General features: G+C 37.1%; 3 protein-coding genes across 9 annotated transcripts; 2 read left to right on the plus strand and 1 right to left on the minus strand.

Moving 5' to 3' along the window:
- The first annotated feature begins 871 nt into the window (after window positions 1–871).
- Window positions 872–16,196, plus strand: supt20 (SPT20 homolog, SAGA complex component). 7 transcript variants are annotated; one of them, XM_079599582.1, is made up of 24 exons: window positions 872–1,005; window positions 1,466–1,543; window positions 1,714–1,749; window positions 1,882–2,007; window positions 2,162–2,288; window positions 2,386–2,489; window positions 3,082–3,198; window positions 3,287–3,340; window positions 3,433–3,572; window positions 4,529–4,688; window positions 5,332–5,388; window positions 5,589–5,660; window positions 5,740–5,909; window positions 6,125–6,157; window positions 6,791–6,893; window positions 7,211–7,316; window positions 8,198–8,335; window positions 9,852–10,125; window positions 10,863–11,011; window positions 11,659–11,714; window positions 11,805–11,921; window positions 12,045–12,144; window positions 12,492–12,580; window positions 15,357–16,196. In XM_079599582.1, exons 2-24 carry the CDS (start codon window positions 1,541–1,543, stop codon window positions 15,504–15,506), a joined length of 2,481 nt encoding a protein of 826 aa, XP_079455708.1. In that variant the 5' UTR covers window positions 872–1,005; window positions 1,466–1,540; the 3' UTR covers window positions 15,507–16,196. The 7 variants fall into 7 exon arrangements, with proteins under 7 accessions (XP_079455708.1, XP_079455709.1, XP_079455711.1 ...); XM_079599583.1 differs by having other exon boundaries at window positions 876–1,009; window positions 15,357–16,195; XM_079599581.1 differs by having other exon boundaries at window positions 890–1,009; window positions 11,656–11,714; window positions 15,357–15,983.
- Window positions 16,125–19,381, minus strand: exosc8 (exosome component 8). Its single transcript, XM_079599630.1, has 11 exons — window positions 19,190–19,381; window positions 18,997–19,033; window positions 18,817–18,880; window positions 18,629–18,702; window positions 18,509–18,554; window positions 18,318–18,423; window positions 18,079–18,124; window positions 17,871–17,967; window positions 17,678–17,798; window positions 17,407–17,513; window positions 16,125–16,341 (listed from the first exon to the last, which is right to left on the minus strand). Exons 1-11 carry the CDS (start codon window positions 19,204–19,206, stop codon window positions 16,223–16,225), a joined length of 834 nt encoding a protein of 277 aa, XP_079455756.1. The 5' UTR covers window positions 19,207–19,381; the 3' UTR covers window positions 16,125–16,222.
- On the plus strand, window positions 19,270–22,871 carry alg5 (ALG5 dolichyl-phosphate beta-glucosyltransferase). Its single transcript, XM_079599626.1, has 10 exons — window positions 19,270–19,627; window positions 19,912–20,080; window positions 20,210–20,256; window positions 20,616–20,684; window positions 20,780–20,872; window positions 21,140–21,253; window positions 21,437–21,496; window positions 21,591–21,742; window positions 21,969–22,054; window positions 22,206–22,871. The coding sequence occupies exons 1-10, from the start codon at window positions 19,541–19,543 to the stop codon at window positions 22,319–22,321; spliced, it is 993 nt and encodes a 330-aa protein (XP_079455752.1). The 5' UTR covers window positions 19,270–19,540; the 3' UTR covers window positions 22,322–22,871.
- Window positions 22,872–24,642: the final 1,771 nt, after the last annotated feature.

A 24,642-nucleotide genomic window follows, 5' to 3' on the forward strand; every position in this document is an offset into this window, starting at 1 on the left:
ATATGATTGTTTCTAAAATGTGCCCTGGTCTGAATGAAGTAAATGAATTATGCTTGTATTTTAAATGGTTTGCTGAAAAAAAGTATTCTTGAAATATTGTGCTGAACACAACCAGATGGTTATTACTTGAATGACAAAATATATACATGTAATTGTTGCTAAACATCTTTCAGTTTGAACTGACTACATTTACATGCATAGTTTGAACATCTATCATTGCCTATACAATGTGTTTCTAGGCACTTTCTGGCCAAGTTTAATTCATTTTCTACTTTTGTATAGCCCATTAAAGGGATATTTCACTTATTCCCCCCCATTTTGTTCCAAAACTGTATGAGTTTGGGTTTCTTCTGTTGAACACAAAAGATTATATTTTTGAAGAATGTTGGTAACCAGTCTGGTGGCATTTACTTTCATAGTCCTTTTTTTGATAAGTCAGTGGCTACTGTCAACTGTTAAATTACCATAATTCTTTAAAATATCTTCTTTTTGTGTCCAACAAAAGAAAGAGAAAAACACAGGTTTGGAACAAAATGAGGATGAGTAGGCTAAGTGATGACAGAATTTAATCCATTTAATAACAATAATAATTTAATTATTGTTGTTTATAGTAATGTATTTCTTTTCATATTTAGATAAAAAAATGTTTGCTGATTTGTTAATAAGATAGACATTAAAGACCGATCTCTGCATTTTGCCATATTTTTACTGTAACCCATAATTTATTATATTATAATATTGGTATTTCGGATAGAACTCTGTTTTTGGTTACCAGGGTGAATTTTTGATATCGTGAACAGAAATGCTTTTTTGTTATACGTTTTTGAGCGGTTCCGCGCTGCATCTCTTTGGTTCCGCCTTCAACACGCGCGCACACCGGAAGTTTGGATTTTGTTGTTACACTGGAACAAAATGGCTGCTGTGAGTTTTTTTCATTGAAGGCACTGGAACATTTATTCCGCTTCTTGCTTTGGATTTCCTACCTGTGGTGATGCAACTCGATTGGCAAGTCAGTTTCAATGTTTGTCTCCATTGTCACGTTATGCCCCGCTCTGTCAGGGGGTCGTGTTGTGTGGGTTTGTGCATTTTAAGTGTGCTGTTAGCTGTGGTTAGCCAGTCTGTCGTTTGCTGGAGCTCCAGTGCTGAAGTTTGTCTTCTTCTTCTGGCATAATATTCCTCTGCATTTCATGAATGCATGATATTTATTGCCATTGCATCCTTTAACACATACTTTGTCATCATCCTGCTGAATTTCACCACATTTGTTGACCAGATGTTGTGATTGCATATATACACACAGATGCATAACTGTCTTAATGAGTTGAGTTCATGTCTCATACTTTGTATATTCGCATTCATACACTTGTCATTGGATGTCTGGGGTTAAGTTCTTAATGGCAACTGTCAGCTGACAGATAAATGCACGCGTGGAGTGTGTTTCTGAACTGTCTCTCTCTGATCTCAGGGCTTGAATGGTGTGTTTGTGGAGGTGACAGTGTTGGTGTAACACAGCATCGCCTCCTGTCACACAGCAACCACGATGGTAAGAACTTCAGATTTGGTTTAATGATGTATTTATAACAGGATTGGATTTTATTTAACATTATGGCATTGATTTGATAATATTTGACATTTTCACTGACTTGTTTGGACAATATGAGAGATTTGCCCTGCCTCTAATGTTATGCATTTTCATGTATCTTTCTTCCACAGCAACAAGTCCTAGAATATGCATTGGATCGGGCTGAGGTATACTTTGAACTTATTTTGTGTTGTTTTATACTGTACAATTTGGTATGGTTTTTTTGTATCCATAATATCTGTTCATATGGGAATAATGTAGTCTATTACTGTACTATGACATTGTTATGTCTTGTTTAGTACATTGTTGAAAGTGCTCGTCAGCGACCAGCAAAGAGACGATCGTCCTCGAGCGGAAGGAAATCCTTATATCAGAAACTTTATGAATTGTACATTGAAGAGTGTGAAAAAGAACCAGAGTTGAAGGTAATCGTCACCCGCTATAGCCTAACACACAAAAACATTTATGTTTTACAGTAACTTCAAGGCTAGCTTTTCAATGAAGTGGCATTCAGATTGCATATGTTTGTGTATATATATTTATATAAATAACAAAGTCCTTACTGCCTTCTTTCTGTAGAAACTGAGGAGAAATGTGAATCTACTAGAGAAACTGGTCTCACAGGAGTCAGTCTCATGTCTGGTGGTCAACCTGTACCCTGCCAATGAAGGATATTCGCTTATGCTCAGAGGAAAAAATGGATCTGGTACTGTCTGCTTTTTATTTGTTTATTATGCTTAGCTCATCATGCTTATTGTTAATAAACTCTTGCTCGAGCTGATGTTTTTATCCCGACCTGTAAGATTCAGAAACAATCCGACTTCGCTATGAAGAAGGAGAGTTACTGGAGTACCTGGATGCTGAGGAGCTGCCACCCATCCTTGTAGACCTTCTAGAAAAATCACAGGTTAGTAGCGTCACTGAACTATTGTTTTAGTGTGTCATTTCTTCATGTATTTTTCCATTTCATTTTATGCACTTGAAAAAATCTGCCCTGACATTTTATTTTTATTAAAAATATTAACACTATTTTATTTTCCATTAACACTTATAAAAAGTTCAGAACAGTGTTGTTATTGTTAACTAAAACTATTATTAAATCGTTTTTCTTAATTAGAATAAAGCTAAAATAATATAAAATATAAATATTGTGTAAACTTAAAAAAACATAAACTAAATTTCAATGTTTTAGTTGAAGAACTATAATTGCATAAAAATAAGTTAAAACTTAATAGAAATATTAAGAAAGTCCCAAAACTAATAAAAATGACAAAAAGCACATAACAAATCTTAAAATAAAATAACTGAAAATATAAAAATTAAAAATATGAAAAAAAATACTATTATAGTATATAAATAATGCTAAAATAACACTGGTGCAGAATTGATTCAATGTGTAATTTTAATTTCATTAACCTACATTAGTGTTTTATTACACGCAGTGTTACTGATGCATAAACCAGTGGCTTAGTTTTGTTTTTCTGCTATTATTTTGTCAGGTGAACATATTCCACTGTGGCTGTGTCATAGCCGAGGTCAGGGACTACAGACAGTCTGGAAATGCAAAGATGCCCACCTACCAGAGCCGGCACATCCTGCTGAGACCCACTATGCAGGTCAGTAACAGTCCTGATCCATGACCAGCAGTCTCTGAGAATCTTGAGGTGAGTATTTTTATTAAGCTGCGTCTCTTCTCTTCACCAGACCCTGATCTGTGACGTTCATGCTATGACAAGTGATCACCACAAGTGGACGCAGGTGATGCGACTGCATAGAGCATTAAAAGAGACAGATTCACAGCTCAGTTTGGAGGAGGCATCAATTCTCATGTGGTTTGAATGTGTTTATAGGATGATAAACTTCAGCTGGAGAGTCAGTTGATTCTGGCTACAGCAGAGCCTCTGTGTCTGGACCCTTCCATCTCTGTCAGCTGCACTACCAACCGTCTGCTCTACAACAAACAGAAGATGAACACACGATCCATGAAACGGTGACTCTGCTTTTCATTCAAACGCGTTCTGCTTTTTGTATACAATACTGTTCAAAAAGTGTTTTAAAGTCTCCGGTTCTCACCAGGGGTGCATTCATTTTTGAGTGTATTTTAAAATGTAATTTATTCCTGTGATGGCAAAGCTGAATTTTTTTTAGCATCATTACTTTAGTCTTCAGTGTCACATGATCCTTTAGATATCATTCTAATATGCTGATTTGGTGCTCAAGAATAATTTCTTATTATCGATGTTGAAAACAGATTACAATTTTTGTCGAAACCACAATCCATTTTTTAGGATTCTTTAATGAATATAAAGTTCAAAAGAAGCGCATTTGAAATATACATCTTTTGTAACATTCTAAGTGATTTTACTGTCACTTTTGATTTAATTGAATGCGTCCTTGCTGAATAAAAGTATCAATTTCTTAAAAAAAAAAAAAAATTTTCCCACACTTTTGAATGGTAGTGTATATTTACATGTTCCTTTCATCTGCTGTTCAGTGTACAGCATGGTAGTTAATAACTGCATTTTGCATCCAAGGAATTGCACATAACCATAGAGCTTATGTAGATGTGCACAGAGTAGATCTTTTATTGTGTGTTTGTGGTTAGTCACCACCTGTGAACTGAAAACCCATTGCTGTTATGATCTCTTTGTATTGATGAGACTTAAAGGAATGTGAGTGGGTTTTTTTCACCAACATGCACTTTTTTCCTCGCTCTGTGGAGCCAACAAAAACGGTAAAGTTGAAGTTCTTTTAGCTGCTTGAGAACCTGATGAGAATCCGTCCCTCTGTACTGACAAGAGCTAAATAAGAGGGTCATTTCATGTAGTTTTACCAAAGTTAAAGGCTTCAGAATGTTGTATTTGATACAAAGAGATCCTGAAGCAAAATATAAAATATCAATGCATCATTCCATGCTAATGGAAGTCATGTTTCTCCCCTCCACAGGTGTTTTAGGAGGCATTCACGAGCAGCTCTGAACAGACAGCAGGAGATGATGAGCCACTGCCCCGCACTGCCACAGCTCCGACTCCTGGACTACCTGCAGAGGAGGAAAGAGAGGAAACCTGCTCCCTCCATAGACCTGAAGATCTCCAAAGCTGGGAATGTGAGTCGAAGACGCAGACATGTTTTCATTTCGGTGCTGATTTTGGGGAAATTTATTTAAACCCAGTAAAATATGTACACTACTGTTCAAAAGTTTCGGGTCAGTTACAATTGTTTAAAATTACTTTTATTCAGCAAGGATGCATTCAATTGATCAAAAGGGACAGTAAATAAGTTTATAATGTTACAAAATATTTCCATTTCACTTCGTTAAAAAATCCTGACATATTTCTAACAGAAATATTAAGCATGATAATAACAAGAAATATTTATTGTGCACCAAATCAGCATATTAGAATAATTTCTGAATGATAATGTGACACTGAAGACTGGAGTAATGATGCTGAAAATTCAGCTTTGCCATTACATGAATACATTACATTTAAAAATTCTTTCAAATGAATAATATTTCACAGTATTACTGTTTTTTTACTGTATTTTTTATCAAATAAATGCAGCCTTGGTGAGAATTAAGAGACATATTTCAAAAGCGTTAAAACTCTGTTGAACAGTAGTGTATTTATAATTAATGTCCTGTTTAAACAAATACTTAATATTCATTCCGAGTTTTAGTTAGATCTTATCGATCTTTATCACTAGAGTGGGTGTTTTAGGTGTTTAAATCACTCTGGTTTCTCTTGTAGTGTGTGGACATGTGGAAACAGAACAGTTGTCAGCTGACCGTCCCATCAGAAATTGATGTGAGTTGCTGTAATGCAGTTAAATGAAGATGCAGTATCATCTCTCTTTTCTGAAGGTCCACAACAATATGTCATCACAGAAACAACTTCAGAAATTGACTTGAAATGTATCAATTTCACTGTCTTGTGGCCTTCAGTGTTCTGTTGTGGGATGTTTGGAGATTTTGTCTGTAAAAAAGAGTTTTTCTCTCTGCCTTCAGGTAGAGAAATATGCAGTGGCAGAAAACTCAGTCAAAATAGATGAAAATCAGCCCACTGTTTGGCCTGCACAGGTAACACAATTGTGTGAATATTACATAGGAACTAGACTGTACGTGAACCCTGTAACATATTGTCTTTGTCTCTGAACAGGACGTGAGGGACGACTATATTTTCGAGTGTGAGATGGGAGGCCAGTCTCAAAGAACAAAAGTCACCATCTTCCAGTCTATGGGCGACCCGCTGGTGTACGGGAAAATCTACAGCACCAAAGACTCCAAATCAGAGGAGGACGTCACAGACCTACACCTCATTCACCCACCGTAAGAAACAACTGATGACATTTTAGTATTTCACGTACAAGTACTTATTTCACATTTGTATTATGTTATATATTCAATTTTCTTATATTATACATTACATTTATATGCGACCAATTGGAGATGGGGAAGTGTTCAGGGAAATTACTTTTACTCTCCGATGAGAGTAGTTTTGCCTGCTCACGTACCTGATCTTTTTTTTTTTTTTTGATTTGTAGATTCCTCATAGGTTCAAAGACAGACGCTGATCGGTAAGTATGGGAGCTTCATTTTGTCATTTGGTGTTGTTGGGTTTCTGGTCTTAATAATAATAATAGCCTACACTTTATTTTATATAGCGCCTTTAAAAGTTACATCTCAAAGCGCTTCACAAAAAAAAATAAAAAATACAACAATATAAAAGAAAAGCATTCAAAAGAGAAGTACATTAAATATACAATACACATATCAAATATAATTTATATGTTATCAAAACAATTCCATAATTAAATGGTATAGAAAAAATTTGTTAAAGTAATCAAATAAATGCTACCCTAAAAAAGTACTTCCATCATATGGAGCAATAGTTTTTCCATAGTTTTGGAGCAAGTGAAGAGAAAGCCCTATCACCCATAGATTAAAAGATTAAAACCGTTAAAAGAGCAGCTTCAGAGGAGCGGAGATCTCGCATTGGGATGTAGGGGTATTAAGAGTTTTGACAAATATTGAGGAGCCAGACCATGCAAAGCCTTTTAAGCAAGCATGAGATTTTTAAAATCAACACGAAACCTGACAGGGAGCCAGTGTTAGGACTCCAAAATAGGAGAGATGTGATTCCTAGTCAGGATTCTAGGATCCTAGTCTTGGTTGTTTTCAGCCACCGTGTGAACATTCCTGTGCTGCAGGTTTCTGACGCAGTATAAAGAGGTGTATGAACGGGACGTGAAGTGTCAGGTGAAGATGTTGCACAACTCGCAAGGCCAGCTCTCCCCCACCAGGGAGAACGAGGTGAGACACTTTGTATAATATATATATCGTACTGTTCCGACTATGGTTTTAATCTGATTTGGATCAGGTTTGTAATCATCTAATGCGTTTATTTTGCAGTTCATGCTATAGAAAAACAGATATGAGACAGATATGCTCTTTTTCTGCCAGTCTAAACCAATCCCAAAAGTGATTGATTATAGATTTTATGTGCCAGATGTAGAAACTGGATACCAAACCAATTGCATGTGCCTGAAAAAAAAATCCATGTAAATTTTATGACATCCATCCATCATCCAAGATCAGACCATTTTGATGGCTGTTTGTTGTTGATGCAGGCTGATGGTTTCTCAGCGCTGGTCCAGTCTTCGGTTTTAGGAAAGGGTGTCAAACACAGACCTCCTCCTATCAAACTGCCAGCCGGCTCAGCCTGCGCCTCCTCAGGTGAGACAGACTCAATGTATAAAGTATGATTATTTTATATGTTCATGTATGTATGTGTATAAATGTTTAAAAACATTTTGGCTGATGACGTTTAATGTCCCCGACAACTTCCCATTTAGCCACTTATTAGCAAAAACCTTTTAGAAGACAAGTAAAAGCTTTTAAAACATCACAAGAGGGTATTACTGATCGTATTATATCGTAGAATAAAAAGTGAAAATATCTTGAGCATGTTTTCACCACAGACCTTATTTCAAGCATTCAAACAAAAGCCAATCATTTTTTTTTTTTTTTAAACCTTGACATGAGAACGATGGAACCGGAAGTACTTAAATGCTAATTCATTAATGGGTTTTGGCCCACAAAAAAATGTCATCCCTGGCACCCCTTTATAAAAGACCTTAGTCAGGTTAGACGACATACAGAATTTAACACGGATAAAAATGAGGCTGTGAGGAATAGATTTACAGTCTTTACAATGTCATGCACTGTGTAAAGGTTCTGGATCACAACGTTTTCATGGATCACATCGTTTTCACAAATCACAACAAGCCATTTCGTCAGCTGAACAATCGGAATGTTGTTAAGGGGTTGCTTTGTTCACCCAAAAATTTGAATTCATAAAACATTTAACATTCATCAACGCACATCAGCTATGGTAAATTTAAGCTCAAGCATGCCAGTTTGACATGCGAGAACCAATGAGGTTGATTCTCGTGTTATGCAGCATGTTGGAGCTTTCACAAGAACCAGTCTGTAGATTGATGAAAGTCAGGTCAGGACAGGTCTTGATCTCATTCCCTTCCTTTTGTCTGTCACAATATGTTTTTGTCTCTCCACTTTAAAAAGTGTACAAACAAACACTCCTCCCTGTTGTCTAGGAAACCTGTACAGTACACAGGCCTCCAGCGGCCATCTCAAGTGCCCGACTCCTCCACCCTCGAAGAATCAGTCGCTCTCCCGGAAACACTCCATGGAGCTTAGCCTGCTGTCCCCTGCTGCTCTCTCGCCCATGCAGAGTGAGTAACTGAGTATCCCTCCATCCACCACCACAAAGCTGTTACTGACCAGGGCTGCATGATATATCGATCGGTATGGCTTAGTGCGATTGTCAAATCCAGCAGGCTGTGATATAATATTAAATAAATATATATGCTCCGTCAACTCGTCAAAATAGAAGCTCAATGGTTTACGTTTCAAAAAGAAGAAATTAAGATGTAAATATTGGTATTGTAATTTTAAAGTAAAATAAAATTATTTGTATTATTCACATTTTTATTTTATAGTACAATAGTTTTATTACAATATATATATTTTTAGTTTGCTTAATATTTTTATTTAATAATAATCACACAAAAAAATCATAATAATTATCATTTTATAGTCCTATTAAATTGGGTGAGAATGTGGACCAAGTAGAAAGACTAAAATATTATGTACTTGTAAAAAAAAAATTTAACTTTTTTTTTTAATGTTTTATTTAACTTTTTGTTAAAGTGAAGCTTTTCCTAGATCCTTCTGCCCAAAACGGATTTTGCCATTAAAAACAAAAAGCCATTAATGGATTTTGCCATTAAAACATTGAACAAAAAGCCATTTTTAAGCTTAAAAAAAAAAAAATGCAGAAAACTACAAAATTACCCCATTTAACTCTAGAATGATTAATTATTTCCAAATGTTGCCATTAAGCCTTTTGGTCATTTGTAGTAGAGTTCCGCGGGGTCGGGCCGGGTTCGGGTCGAAAATATAAGCAAATGACTCGGGTCGGGTCGGACCTCGGGCTTAATCTTTTCCGCTCAGTGAAAAAATAAAAAAATTAATCATCGCTGCTGTTCACCGTAAAGAAAGTCTGGCTGCTGCGTGTAACGTGGTGTGCATCATGGAGAGGGGTGCGGGCAGACCTGACGCCGCTGCGTGCGCGCCTTTAGCCTGGAGAAGAAGATGGAGTTGGTGAAAAGTAAACTTGCCGCAGGTGAATTCACCATCGCTACTACAGGAGTGGGAAATCAGAGGTCTGGAAAGTGTTTGGACTGGTGCTGGATTCTGATGGAAATTCTACAGGTTATGTACAGCTCGCTGGCTGGGTACATGTTTGAGTTCTTTTTATTTATTATTGTGTGAAGATTTTTATTTAGACTAAGGCATATTTATATAGCCTATATTTATATATTTAAAGTTTATTGTTTCAGTTTTTTGTATTGTTAAAAGGCGTGGACATTAAAGGTTGATTTGAATTCCCGTCTGCTGGTCATAACGTGTATGAGAAAAAAAAATACACGGCCGTCGGGCCGCGGGCCGGGTTCGGGCAGATAATTAATGTTGATGTGTCGGGTTAGTTCGGGTCCGGGCTTTAAAAGCCACGGGCCGGGTCGGGTCGGGTTGTAATTTTCAGGCCCGTTGAGAACTCTAATTTGTAGCCTGTATTTTGTTTTATACATGCAGTCCTATCACCGCTTGCTGATGCGTCACTTGCTAGCCATATATTTGTTTATTCGTTTTTTTTAACCCTTTTTTTCCTCTGATTGTCCTCCATAGGATCAGGTACCCCCAAGCCCGCTACACCCACGCCCACCAACACGCCGTGTTCTACGCCACACCCTGCCGATGTTCTTAGTGCCACGCCCTCATTAACGCCCACCCCTCAGGACCCCACCCTCCCACAGCAACCTACCCTGCTGACTCCCTTCACCCAGCAGCAGATGGCCCTGCCCGTCATGACTATTCCCCTGCCCACGTCCAGCAACACATCTTCACAGGTCATGACCAACCCTGCAGGGCTGAACTTCATCAATGTGGTGGGCTCAGTTTGGTAAGTGACATGAAAAAAGTTGTTTTATATGACTAAAGCCGGGTGCACACTGTATGATTTTATCCACAATTTGAATCCTAAAATATTCCTCTGATCCTAGGCTAAAATCTGTAGTCTTTAATCGCTAGTTTGACATGTTTGCCGACAGCCGATTAATGACCATTGCGATCAAATTTGACCTCTGATGAAATTTTGCCAGTGTCAGAAGATTTGATGCACAGTCCTGCAGTGAATTTTCTATGAAAACGTCCAATTAAATACCAATAGGAGCGCAGAACATAACACCGTGTCCTAACCAGACGCGATGCGATAAGATCCAGCGACAAATAATTTGTCTGTCCACACTAGACGCGAATGCGAGATGCGTACAAATCAATCAAACCCCACAGCCAATCAGAACAGCATGTGGGCGGGCTCTCGCGGCAAATGCACAGCAGCAGAGAGTAATCTTCACGGCAATCGAAAGAAAATGGATAAGTAGGCTACATAATCAAATATTACACCATTTAAACAGTATTCAAATACATAGGCCACTGAGTTACTAAAACAATCTCTTTGTTTCTTTTCCATTTGTTTAATTTCAAGATCTGAGGTGAATTATCCATTGTTGCTTTTTTTGACAACTGAGATCCTACTGTGGGACATGGCTTACAGCGGGGATCATGTTCATACAGTCTGACAAGCAACAATTGTAAAGGACTATTATATTGACCCGGCTGAACCTCTCTTACACACAGCAGTCCACAGACCCTGATGAGCGGTTCTAACCCGATGCTGGGTTGTAGTCCTGGGACCCTGGCGTCTGGTATACCCCTGAGTGGACTTCTGCCCTCTGGTGGTCTCATGTCTGGAGCTCTGCCTGCCATGCAGCCTGCAGCTCCAGCAGGTAAACTTCTCCGTCATTTGCTCCCTGCATGGTCAGATGTTCATCAGTGACTTTTACAAGTTATCCGGCACTATTGTGAAGATTAAAATGTAGGGGTGTAACGATTCCCTGTCTTGAATCGATACATATACCGATACTGGTATAATATATATGATAAAAGGTCAACAAAAAATTTACTGTTGATTAAAATGCTAAATTTGGTGTTAAATTTTGGGTGTAAATGAATAGGCTTGGTGCTGGTAACCCAATGCACAGGACAATGGTGATACCAGAATACAAATATTCATGATTCTGAAGCTGAAAATACAGAATTATTTTAGATGAATATGCTTGCACTATATATATTTAGGTAGATATATTTGAAATAATGTAGGCCACTTTTTACTGGTAACACAATACATTTGGAATTATCAGGACCCATAAATATTCCCCCATTGCATTAGTATACATTATATTCAACATTATAGATTAATGTAGTACTGACTCTAAAACTCTGAAAACTCACACAGTAATTTTTATTTTTGGTGAACTATGCACAATACATATTGTCACTATAGTATCCACAATTTATATTTTTGTATTGTGATATATTGTGACACCACGATATATTGTTACACCCCTATTAAAATTGAATGTTGTCCCAGCAGGCGGGCCTTTTGGCCTGAACAACAGCCCGGGACTCCGACCGCTCAACCTTCTTCAGGTGAGGGAGCTTTTACTGTAATGTAAGGGGTTTTGTGGAGATGATTCTCACATTCCCTCCCATTTATTTGTGCGTTTCCCTTTCTTTCAGCTCCCTACGGGACCACTGATTTTTAACTCTCTACAGCAGCAGCAGTTGTCTCAGTTCTCCCCTCAACAGCAGAGCAGCCAGTCGGCCACATCCAGCCCCCAGCAGCAGGGGGAGTCTGTGAGTTAGACACAGTGTCCATCATTTTACACAGCTTTCTTTATTCTAGTCATCTTGTGATGCGGAGGATTAACTAATAGTGTGAAAATCTGAATAGTAACTCAGTTGTCCTCTTTGCATCAGGCTGACCCGGGTCTGACGACAGAACAGGGACTGACCGCACAGCAGACGGCAGTCATCAATCTCACCGGAGTGGGCGGATTCATGTCCCCTCAGGCAGCAGGTACAGACTCATGCACCGGATACATGCATTTCGTTTCTCTGCTACTCCTCTTACTGTTATCCAAGTACATCTCTAGTCCAGATATCTCTAACAGACACTAACAATGAGTAGACATACTAATGAAGTTAGATTTTGTAGTGTCATACTAATCTCAACGTAGATCAAAGTTAATCAGACCTGTTTTTTTTTTACTATTTGGTTTGTCATTTGATTAACATGATGGTGGATGCCACTTTTCCTTTTTGCTACATTCTACCTTTTATTTCCTGTTACCTCCCTCCCCACCCTATTCTTTCTCTCTCCCCTCCTCCTCCTCCTCCTCCACCCCACCCCTCTGTCCGTGGTAGTGCTGTCCCAGTTGGGTTGTGGTCTGGAGGGGTCCGGGCCCAGCCTACCATCCCCGAGGCTCCAGCAACAGCACCAGCCACAGATCCAAGTAATGCAGCAACTTTGACCTCATCCACCCATAGACATGTGTATATCAGACTGACCTTTGACACCGACCCTATTTACTTTCTTAAAACACCTTTCTGGTCTTATTGTGCATGATTTGCCAATTCATATTATTCCAACGTCATCAAATTATAATCTGAAACACCTTCTCCTTTTGGCTGACATCACTTACGCACATGTACGCAGCTACTTTTTATAGAGCAATCAGTTCTCAATGGATTAAATAAGGTGCCGCCCTACTTTTTCCCCCTCGTTGAATATTGTTACACTCTGAAATGCGTTACATTACACAATTATAAAATTATCACCCTAAAATATCTAAAGGTTTATTTTTTTTATTTTTTATTTTTAAGTTTGGGGTTGGTAATTTTTGTTTTTGAAAGAAGTCTCTTCTTATCAAGGCTGCATTTATTTGATAAAAAAATACAGTAAAAACTAATATTGTGAAATATTATTACAATTTAAAATAACTGTTTTCTATTCTAATATAATTTCAAATGTAATTTATTCCTGTGGTGGCAAAAATAAATTTTCAGCATCATTACTCCAGTCTTCAGTGTCACATGATCCTTCAGAAATCATTCTAATATGCTGATTTGGTGCTCAAGAAACATTTCTTATTATTATCAGTGTTGAAAACAATGGTTTCCACAAAAATATTAAGTATCACTATGATTTTTTAAAATAGAAAGTAAAAAAAAAAATTTTTTTATTTGAAACGACTAACTTATAGTCTTAACTTATAGTCTTATGGTCTAACTTATAGTCTTTCCCCTCACTTTTGATCAATTTATTTGTCCTTCTTTTTTAAAATCTCTTACTGACCCCAAACTTTTGAACAGTAGTGTGTGTAATATTGCGACATCTAAGGACAGAATCACAATTTAACTACTTTTTTTTAAACATTGAGTTCAAAGGTCTGGTGCAAACTGTGGATCAGTCTGTTATATGATGTCTATGCATTCATTCTTTAGATGAAATGCTCAAGACTACACAGCTAAACACTGTTTATCACATCAATAGTTTCTTTCCTGGCTACTTCTGACCAATGTGTAAAGCTTGCCGTGCTTGAGTAACCATGCTTGTCTAAGCCTTTACCAACATCTTTGCATATAATGTTGAGCTTGTGGCATATCTCTTAACAGCAGCTTGAAGCATGTTTTTATAGCAATTGATATTTCAAAACTTCATAAATGTCTTATTTGTTTCATTGATAAGCATGACTCATTTGTGTTGTGCTTGTGTTATCCATCACACACATCTGACCAGTAACAGCCGAACCTTTGCATTAGTCCCAGCTGAGATGCGAGTTGAAGTTGCTATCTTACTGACACCAAACAAGAGTGTGTGTGTGTGTGTGTAATACAGCATAGCTGACAAAACAACAGCTGCATTGCACTTTTATTTTACCGCCTTCCTTTTCACATCGCTACTGCTTGACCCTTTCCTGTTCTTCACAGTTTGTCGTTCCCATAATATCCCCATTGAATATACCATTCCTCCCTCTTTCTGCCTCACCCAGCTTCTGCAAACACTGATGTCTCACAGCAGCTCTGCTTTAGTTGAACCTCTTCCATTATCCGAGCCAACGGGAAGGGCGACACAAACATGTTAAGCATGTAATATTGTATACAATGTACATTACTAGCTAAAGGTATTTCCCAAATTATAGATAAGGATGCAAGATATTAGAACCATATCAGTTACCAGATGACGGTAGAGATGTTTTTATCAGTATCTGTCGATATTGGGTGTTTGCTAGTGCATGCTAATTTCCCATTAGATTACCTTTGCTGTCCATCTTTAAAAACATGACTAATTTAGTTACACTGTTAAATGTCATCTTTAGCAAATCTCAAAATGAATATACTTCTTTTGAATACTGTACATTTATAATGATGTGATGCCTAAATTAACTTTTTTAATATAGCATTTAATATGAATTAAATTGATAGTGTTTTTAGATTTTTAGACCTAATAGAATTTCTGTATTTCGCCATTTGTCTGTCATCACTACAGAACTTGAAAATAATTATTAGCTTATCGACTAGATTTTTAATATTTGCATCCCAAATTTTTCAATAATAGTAAAGGCATTAACTAATTTAAAAAAAAAAAATTGTATGGAAGCACAATATACACTACTGTTTAAAATTTGAAGGTGAGATTTTTATAAATGTTTTAATCTTATTCTCACGAAGGCTACATTTTATTTTATAAAAATACAGTATGGATAGTTGTATTGTGAAACATTTTTCTTATTTTTACTGTTTTTCTTTCTAATATGATGATTTGCTGCTCAATTTTTTTAAAATCAATATTCAAAACAGTCATGCTGCTTAATATTTTTTATGGAAACTGACTTTTTTCAGGATTGTTTGAATATGAAGTACAAATGAATAGCATTTATTTGCAAAATATAGATATTTTTTATAAAATTTTAAATTTCTTTACTGTCACTTTTGGTGTCCTTGCTGAATGAAAGTATTCATTCCTTTCAAGAAAAAAAAGACATTTGAACAGTAGTGTATGTCTCTTTAAAACAATAAAAGTATTATTGAATATTTGATAGTAAAAAAATTCCACATTAAGTTATTTAAGTTGTACTATTTAGAGGGTGTCAGTTTGATGATCGTCGTAACGTTGAACTCCTTGGCTACATGTAGGAAATGCTTCTGAGACACAGCTGCTGTGAGAGGAGACCCTGTACGTTTTTTAACTGCACAAATTCATTATCCGTTACTTTCCCTTTCGCACAGTTGCAATTCTTGCAGCACCAAATGCAACAGCAGCAAATGGGTATGGCAGTGGGGGCGGCGGCACAGTCGGCGCTGCCACGGCAACATTCCGTCAACCAGCCAAGAAGTAAGAGGAAACGCAGCACGCCACAGCCCCTCCCCAAATCATGACCTCCGGCCCCGTCCACTGACCCACCGTGAGGACGTCAACAAACGCCACTGTGCTTGATCCGCAGCATTTTATGGACTGACTGTGGCTCAACCGGACTAAAGTTATTTTTTTTTAACGTTCATAGGGGTGCAGGAGTTACCCACCTGACCTCAGGCCAGAGGACTATTCGTATTACATCGAGGACATTTAGAGCAGGGGACCTTAGAGTATTACCATATTTTTTAAAGAAATACAAGACATGAAATGAGACTATTCTTCTTGTAGGGTTCCCTACGGCATGCTGTCTTTATTCTCCTTCCAAATGGCCCTTTCAACGAGAGCCTGTTCGGCTCGAGAGGGTGGACCCTACGCACACTAATAAGGGCCGTACAGATGTGCCTCAATCACCTGTTGCTCAACTTTACCATTGTGAGAACCTTCTCTCTACTGCTGGATGTCAGAATGATGGGCGGCCTTGTCCCAGCATGCAATTACATGTGCGGTTTTTATATGGCACATTTTAAAATGGCATTTTGTTATACTGAGGGGGGGAGTTGATGTATATTCTTATGGAGAAAAAAAATCTAAACCATGTGAGTGGATGACATTTCTGAACACTGAGGCAGAATTTTTGTAAATGATCTTTGTCGGCAGTTTTATTGTGATAAAAAAGAAAGTATATATTGACAGTGAAAAATACAACTTTTAGATAAAAAAATGTCACGACTGTGTGTGTTTATTTCGTCGCCTTCATGCTCCCAATGACTTTGTCCACTAGTTTGCTGATCTCTTTGTTTCTCGTTATGGCTCGATTGATGCAGTGTTGTAGTTTCTCACCGGATAACGACGTCCCACCTAAAGCAAAACATTTATGTTTGTTTTTAAATCAACAAATAATATTCAACCAAATCTACAGACCACAAAAATTCAATCTGACATACTCATCTACAATCTTGACACCTTTGACAAAGTGACACTTTGGATTCAAAATACCGGTAGGTAATTTATGTGATCCGTGTAGATTTGATGATTTTTGTTTTAAATTGATACGAGAATCGCTTATAAGTTGTTTTTTATCAACAAAAGAGAAGCTTTGAGGTCTTCTGCAATTTTTCCGCCAAAGTAAAAGCTCTATGGTTTAGTGTTTGAAAGCAAAGAAATTAAGACATTAATTACTCATTATTTTACAGTACAATAGCATTTCATCTATATTAATGCATTTGATAAACGCTTTTATCTAAAGCGACTTTTTATAATTTAACCAAATATAGTCATGGGGGAATTTTTCCTTATACCTTCATTCTAAAATTGCTGCTATGCTCTCTATTTGTCATATGGAAGCTTGTTTCCCTGATGGAATAGTTTATCTTGTAATTCTGAGTTTATATCTCGCAATTCTGACTTTTATCACATTTCTGACTTTGATTCGATCTAGCAACTCAAGATTCTCAAAATTCCACGTTTATATCTCACAATTCTAACTTTATTTCTATCAATGCCAAGTTTAGATAGAAACTCAGAATAGTAAGATATAAACTCACAATTGCATGTTATAACTACAAATTGTGAGAGATGAACTCACAATTCTGAGAATAAAAGCCTGAATTGTGAGATAAACACAGTTGCAGGAAAAAGGAGATGGTCCTCACTGCAGAACACGAAATCCAGGGGGAGGAGTTAGATCCAGATCCAATCTCCACCCCTTAGATCTGGATCTAACTCCGCCCCCTGGATCTTGTGTACTGCAGTGAGGTGCTACTGGGAAAAAGATTTGTGAGATAAAAAGTCACAATTACCTTTTTTTTTTTTATTCCATGGTGGAAACAAGCTTCCATAATGTTGCCTTTTTCACCCCGATGATATTGCATCCCTGACGCTGTAAATAACCTGCAGTTTTGTGTCAAATGTCTTGATGTTCACCTGGTTTGTGGACGGCACAGAGTCGATCCTCCTCGTCTGTCACCACAGTCATTAATGCTGTAGACAAGCTTTCCTCTTCCGCTGTGGGGTCGACGATGATGATGGAACTGCGAAAGGAGGAAATTGAAAAAGTGTCTGTGAACTCATTCTTGTGTCATTTCTAAAGTATTTTATATTGATCTGACACCAGTGTTCTCGTTTTTTAATGATGAATAAGTGAATTTGGCTTCACTAAAAAGCGTGTTGTGTAATAGAGAAATGTGTTAATTACTCATCAAATACTGCAAACGAAGAGCCAACTGGGTGCCGGCTGATCTTCAAGCGTCTCTTCTTCTGGATGTCAACTTCTGCTAAATCAGTCTCTTTGTTTACAGTGACTTCAGGAAGTTGGGCTAAGATATTGGAAATGTGTTTATTAGTCATCATAACAGCAGGAGGATGTTATATTCAGATGAAGTGCTCACCGTTCTTTAAAGCTGCCAGCAAAACTATGATGCAGGCGTCAAGTAAGTTCCCATCATAATCCAAACACATAATATCACAGTACAGCACCCAACAAAGCTAGAAAATAAGTGATAAATGAAATGCAAGTATTTTTAAATGAGCAATGTTATGGTATTTTTAAAGTATATTTATTAAAGATTATATTATTAACATATATATGTATCTTACCTTAGCTTTTTCAATGCACAATTCCTCCATATTTATTAAATCTGAACTGCAAAGCAGAAGAGAATAAACAAGAATTAAGTAATAATAATAAATTGTACATGTCTTCAAATAACATGTTTTGGCTTGACCAACATTATTTGCAGGTTTGCTCAAATTTATAAGAAATAAATTTTTCCTCTTTTTTTGACAACCAATCACATTGCTTTAACCCACAAAGAAATGTTTCTCTTGAGTTGTACCTCTCAATGACATCAGCGATAAATTGGCTGGCTGCCTGAGCCTGTTCCCCTGGTGGTCCGGCTCTGAATCTAGACGAGCACAGCGGAGGCAGATCTACATTTGGGACTTGGAGACCAAAGAGGAACTTCTTTTAAAATGTTATTCAACACCCCAATGTATAACATTTGTCAGTTACCCAGTTAAAATTTACCTATATATCCTTTATTTGGTGCATCAGAGGGTGGCGTAGTTAATTCCTGCGAGAAAAAATGCTTAACTTCATTATCCACCACCATATAATAGCTTTTAGGAAAATAAAAATGATTCTTACAGCTTTTATCCCACAGATTACTGTGGTGTTTCCAATTTTCACCATTGCTGATCCATCGGCTGTAGAAATGGAGCCTAGAAAGACACGTTTATCCAATTATATCAAATGACACCTATGTTCTTCTAAAGCATTGAAAAATATTCTGATCATTTGAATGTGTTATTTTATAATATGCATCTAATACTTACTAATATTTAAGGTTGTGGGTCTAAATTCTCCCAATTCTCTTCCATCTGGACGACAGTTTTCTTTCTGTTGAATATTAGATTAAGATAATTGATTATTAGATCAACATATTACCTATGTTATAAGTTATAACACTGATTCAACTTCGTAGTTGACAGAAATCAAAACGTTGACTAACTCACCAAAAAGCTCCTGTGATATTCAAGAGGCTCTGCGGTTCTAAAAAAAACAAAACACACACTCAATATTTACGTTAAATACAGCCAAATCACAATCTCACTGTCCTGAAAACCTATGTATATAAAATAATTATTCGTTATTCAGATAAAATCTACATAACGGTATGTAATTCACGCTGTATTGTAATTGACTTACTTGAAACCAGCCGCCATGATGTTTAGAAGCACCACGTGAAACCTGCAGTGACGTAAAGAGTTGAATCTCGCGTCCTCCGCTCCAGTGGGGGGCGCTAGTGTTGTTTTCAATCCGCCGCTCTGCGCTTTCTTCGCCGGTTGTGATGATGTGGTTTTGTCAGGACGACTTCCGCGTAGGTGTTTCACTGTGACTGGAAGTAAAGTTCAACAATGGAGATTTAACTATTTATTCCGTAAATTAATACGACACCCATTCATATATGTACCGCCTCACGGAGTCTCATTTTAAGGCTGCTCTGTATGATACTGTAGGGTAGTTTAGCTGTAAACTGGTGAGCTTCCCTGGAGTGAAATGTTGACTGGGAAATGGATGATGGATTTCTGTGTATGTGAATTATTGCAGTGTTCGATGATCCTGGCGCTGATCGTCTTACTTTTGGTAAATTTATTTCTTATAATTTTTATATTATTTTGAAACTTTTTTAAAATCATTTTTATATCATTGTGGATTTTGTTTTGTTTCTGATTTATGTTTGCTCTTAGTGAGTGACCTATTCATGCTGTTGTTCTTATTATTTGTTAATGAAAATGAATTTGCAATGAAATTGTTCTTTTGAAATACATGTAAATATAAACAGTCACACTTCTGTTGAGCTTCTTCACCCATTCATCCAGTTGAACTAGTTACTCCTCTGTGTCACACCTGATTGTTCGTGTCTTTAGGTTGTTGTGATTGCTCATGTCAGTGCTCAGGTGGTAGATGAGACTCGCCATGAGAAGGAGAAGCACTATTTGACTGCAAAGGGCAAAAAAGAGTCTTTTCCCAGTCTGATGGACCCTCCCTCATTGGAGCTGTCTGTGGTTGTCCCTTCATACAATGAGGAACTCAGAAGTGAGTTATTTTGATATATATAGTTTGGGTTATAACCCCCACTGAATCCCTATGGCTTAAAATCCTTAACCACCTCTTTGCAATAAGAGGATTTATATTGGTAATGTTTGTCTCTGTTTTATCACACAGTGCCTGTTATGATGGATGAAGCCATGGAATACCTGGAGAAAAGACAGGTGCTTTATTTATTATTATTATTATAAACATTTCTAGCTGTGTCATAACTGACTTATTAGTTCTGTTTTTCTGACTAAAAGGTTTGTGACAATGATTGTATTATAACATATGTACTTTAAATACACCTTTAAAAAACGATACATTTATAAATAAAAGTGTAAACATATCTGAGTTCACCTATGAATCCAGGAATGATGCCCCACTTGCTCAAAGATGAATTCTTTGAATTCTTTGAATTCTTTCGGATGTTACTGCAGATTGGTTGTTTTTACAGCATGTGTGAATTTTTCACCACTAGATGGCATGCTGTAACTAAAGTGACTGTTTAACCCAATTTGTCCTCTTGTTGATTTTACAGAATGAGAATCCATTATTCACATATGAAGTTATTGTAGTAGATGATGGCAGCAAAGACAAAACTACAGAGGTAGTTTTACGTCTTATTGTTATTATTCATTATAATATATAACAATGAATAATATACATCAATCAAACTGAATGCTTGATCATATGGATCCTCAGGTTGCCATGAAATACACAAAAAAGTATGGAGCACAAAAAGTGAGAGTTCTGACGTTGGTGAAGAACCGTGGAAAAGGCGGTGCAGTTAAAATGGTAATAATGCAAAAAAACACCCAGTCTTCCTTGTGCGTTGTCATAGAGGACGGCATCCACATTTCTGATGAAATCTGCTGAGAGACAAAAATAAAGATACTGTTTCCACTCAGTTGAGAATGTGAACAATATCATTAATTAATGATATGGCTTGATGCCTGAAGCAGTTTAAATATCTGCTCAAGCTCAGCTAAAAGTCTTATTTTGCACGTGCTTAGTTCAACAGTTGCTATAATGTTGTTTGTTGTGGTGTTTGTCTCTGCTCAGGGAGCACTAAGCTGTCGTGGGAAGCTCATTCTTATGGCTGATGCTGACGGAGCCACTAAATTTGCTGACATTGAAAAGGTGGAAGAAGGTCTTCAGAGCATCAGTGAGAAGCCTGTGAGACACCACTTTTTGTCAATATAAATAGACATGCAGCAAATCTCAGAACAGTGTGTATGTGGATTACATATTTGTTTGAAGCTTAACCAAGAGCTGGATTTATCAAATTGCTTACAGACCTTTTTACCGGCCAAAAGATCTCAGAGCATCTAAAGATGTTTTCCTTTTATGTCAATGCAGGATAACATGGCGATCTCCTGTGGATCCAGAGCTCACCTGGAAGAAGAATCAGTGGCTCAGGTATTCAGTGTTTCTCAAAAATATTGGAGCATAATAGCTAATGTAAATAGCCAGTAGTTTTGCATTTTCAGTCTTCTGTTTCTTCTTGTGACAGCGGTCAATGTTCCGGACGTTTCTGATGTATGGATTCCACTTCTTGGTGTGGTTCTTTTGTGTGAGGGGGATTAAAGACACGCAATGTGGATTTAAGCTCTTCACTCGTGAGGCTGCCTTGAAAACTTTCCCCAGCCTGCATGTGGAACGCTGGTAAGGACGCTTAAAAGTTGAAGAGCTTTATAATAAAAAGTATTATATGTAGTGTAATGTATAGCTGTTTGTGAATGTAAAACGTCTGCAAAGTTTCAAAGATAAAAGTGCACAAAATTGGGCGAGTTATTGTCGCCCAAAAGAAAGAACAGATACGGAACTGCCAAACGAGTCCTCAGTTTTGAATTTTAACCTCTTAATAAAAAATAAAAAATGTGTCCTACAGGGCATTCGATGTGGAACTTCTCTACATTGCTCAGTGTTTTGACATCCCTATATCAGAAGTGGCTGTTAACTGGACAGAGATTGAAGGTTTGTGCTGTCAGTTTTGAAATATAATGCACTTAAAGCATAGGCAATTCAAATAATTAATACTCTATATATTTTTATAGCAGTATATGTCTCAAAAATGAAGGTTATTTCCACTATGAGGTAATGAAGACTTGTTTTATTGCACATTTAGGGTCAAAGCTGGTGCCGGTCTGGAGTTGGCTACAGATGGGCCGGGATCTAGTCTTTATCAGACTGCGTTACTTCACTGGTGCCTGGAGGCTGGAATCTGAGAGAAAAACTCAGTAGCTGTTGTTACTGCCAGTGCTGTTCGTGATGGTTAAACGCACAGCCCTTTGCCACAAATGAGTGCACTGCGTTTGCAATCGGTGAACAGCATTAGCATTTCATTATCACTGACCGTGCCGTGACCACATAAGGGGATTGTCCTTGTATTTTTATTTTTTTAATGTAATATCGCTGTTTTTCATGTTTTTCTTTTACATACTATAGGTTGGGTTTTGAAATGGGGCAGATGGTTCTTGGCCAAATAAAGAAAAATTATAATCAGTTAGTGTTTCTGCATTTACAACTAATTTGAAAATGTTGCACAGAACCCAATGAAGACAAAATTATGCTCAGTTTTTACGACACTTTTTAAAAACATTTATTAAATAAGCTTATTTGAAAAACAAATTGGTTTAGGCAGAGCATCGAAGTATAATTTATGGGCTTGATTTGTAGTTTTTTTTTATTATTATGTGGTGTGTGCTTAAAATGTGCATTTTAAGCACACACCACATAATAAATAAAAAAATGTATTACTGATTTAATAAAATCAGTGCCACCCAATTCATTTTTAAACTCATCCACACATATAAGGTTTACATATATATATATATATATATATATATATATTAGGGCTGTGCGATGTTGAAGAAAAATGCAATATGCGATAACTCCTTAAATAATGCGATATTCGATATGCGATACGATAATGCTTAAAGTGTGTAAAATAAACTTAAATTATCTTTAAAATATATTTAAAATGATATAACCTACATGTGTTTCACATTCTTTTTATGACAAGAAAACATCCTTATAACTTCTGAAAGTGAACATTAGCGTTTTACTGTAGCATAAGAAGTGTTATTTTAACACTGTAAACCACAGAGTTTCAGGTTATCCTACATTAGGTTTATTTAATAAAAGATACTGAATCATAAAATATAAAAATAAAACATTGCTTAGTTTTCACTGTATGAATTAAATATATCCTGATACTTATTAAAGCTAAAAAAAAAACGTTGTCTTTTGTTCATGAACCCATTTATTGCAAGCTGTTGCGATATGCATATTGCGATATATACATTTGCGATATTTCGATAAATTCGATATATTGTGCAGCCCTAATATATAACACAGTTGACCGACTGAAATGGTCCATAGGGCCACAGCTAGGGTAGTTTTGTTGACATTGCGGGGCCCCCCAACAGTCGGGGGCCTAGAATCTTCACCTCCTTACGCCCCTCTAGTGACAGCACTGGTCCATGGTCCATGTACTCAGTCCTTTTTAATGTGGTTTACACAATGGGTTGCTCTGCACCCTGGAGAGAATATCCTGTTTATCCTCCCTTTCTCTCCACCAGGAAGGCATTTGTTCTTAGTCAGGCCCTCTATCTTGTCAGCCACTCTAAAAGATGGTGTATTTCAATATTTTCACTGATAAATTATTTCTACAATCAGTTATTTAAGCATCTATATATGTATTGTATTTCTCCCATCTGCTAAGCTTTACATATAGAGGCTCGTCGTCAGTAATTTATATGATCCTGTGCACCTTGATTGAAGAGGATCATTTTGCGGTGTTCTTTTATTGGAAGCGAATTCCCCCTGCCAAACTAATTTGATCAAAGAGAGCACTAAAGATGCGAGCTGTCATTATTGGGAGTATTGTTACGTTCCCCTGCAGTTGTTGTAAACTGTGAAAATGTCAAACTTCTAGACTCTCTGTCGCCATCCTGGCTTGCGTCATTAACTGGACAAGTCACTCTACGCACACAATCGAAGTGTATCCATCCGCGCCGAGGAGCTCAGGAGAAGTAGGGCTATCGATAAGCGCTGGCGAACCGCCAGTCTGTCACTACATATTCTACTACTTTCTACTTTAACTTTATTAATATTCTGCTTCCAATTTCTAAATATATAACAGGTAGGCTAAATGTTTAGAGAGAGTAGAGCTTTTTTTCTTAAGTAACACCTTTTTTGTTTCGCCTAAAATGATTAAGTAATTCGAAAACGGTTCGTTTTAATCACATTGTAGCTACCATAATGACAAGGTTGTGAGTTGGGTTGACCCAAAACAATTCTCAAACCACTCAAAAGGTAAAAAGGTTGGACGGTGTCTTAAATGTAGGCTACGCATTTTAACCGTAGACTGTAAAAAAAAATATTTTAACGTACACAGAACGTTTCTGTTGCCATCAAAAGATTAACGCTCGTGATCAGAAGTTGCGTTCCCTGTAACCATAGCAACATTTGGCTGACATATCCGACGGCACATCGACAAAACGTTATAACGTTAGCCTACTAACACCAGGGGACCTACGCCACTGACTAACACTATTTAA

The sequence above is a fragment of the Phoxinus phoxinus genome, assembly GCF_949152265.1.
Source record: "Phoxinus phoxinus genome assembly, chromosome: 23".
In the NCBI taxonomy this organism is placed as follows: Eukaryota; Metazoa; Chordata; class Actinopteri; order Cypriniformes; family Leuciscidae; genus Phoxinus; species Phoxinus phoxinus.

Excerpts from the sequence above, each read along its gene's own strand:
- alg5 (XM_079599626.1), top strand. The coding sequence starts at position 19,541 with ATGTTGACTGGGAAATGGATGATGGATTTCTGTGTATGTGAATTATTG. Across the intron at positions 20,257-20,615 it reads AATACCTGGAGAAAAGACAG|AATGAGAATCCATTATTCAC; the intron begins GTGCTTTATTTA and ends TTGATTTTACAG. Across the intron at positions 20,685-20,779 it reads GCAAAGACAAAACTACAGAG|GTTGCCATGAAATACACAAA; the intron begins GTAGTTTTACGT and ends ATGGATCCTCAG.
- supt20 (XM_079599581.1), top strand. Across the intron at positions 1,750-1,881 it reads ATGCATTGGATCGGGCTGAG|TACATTGTTGAAAGTGCTCG; the intron begins GTATACTTTGAA and ends TGTCTTGTTTAG. Across the intron at positions 6,158-6,790 it reads TCAAAGACAGACGCTGATCG|GTTTCTGACGCAGTATAAAG; the intron begins GTAAGTATGGGA and ends CCTGTGCTGCAG.
- exosc8 (XM_079599630.1), bottom strand. Across the intron at positions 18,703-18,816 it reads ACCCACAACCTTAAATATTA|GCTCCATTTCTACAGCCGAT; the intron begins GTAAGTATTAGA and ends GTGTCTTTCTAG. Across the intron at positions 18,555-18,628 it reads TAATCTGTGGGATAAAAGCT|GAATTAACTACGCCACCCTC; the intron begins GTAAGAATCATT and ends TTTTTCTCGCAG.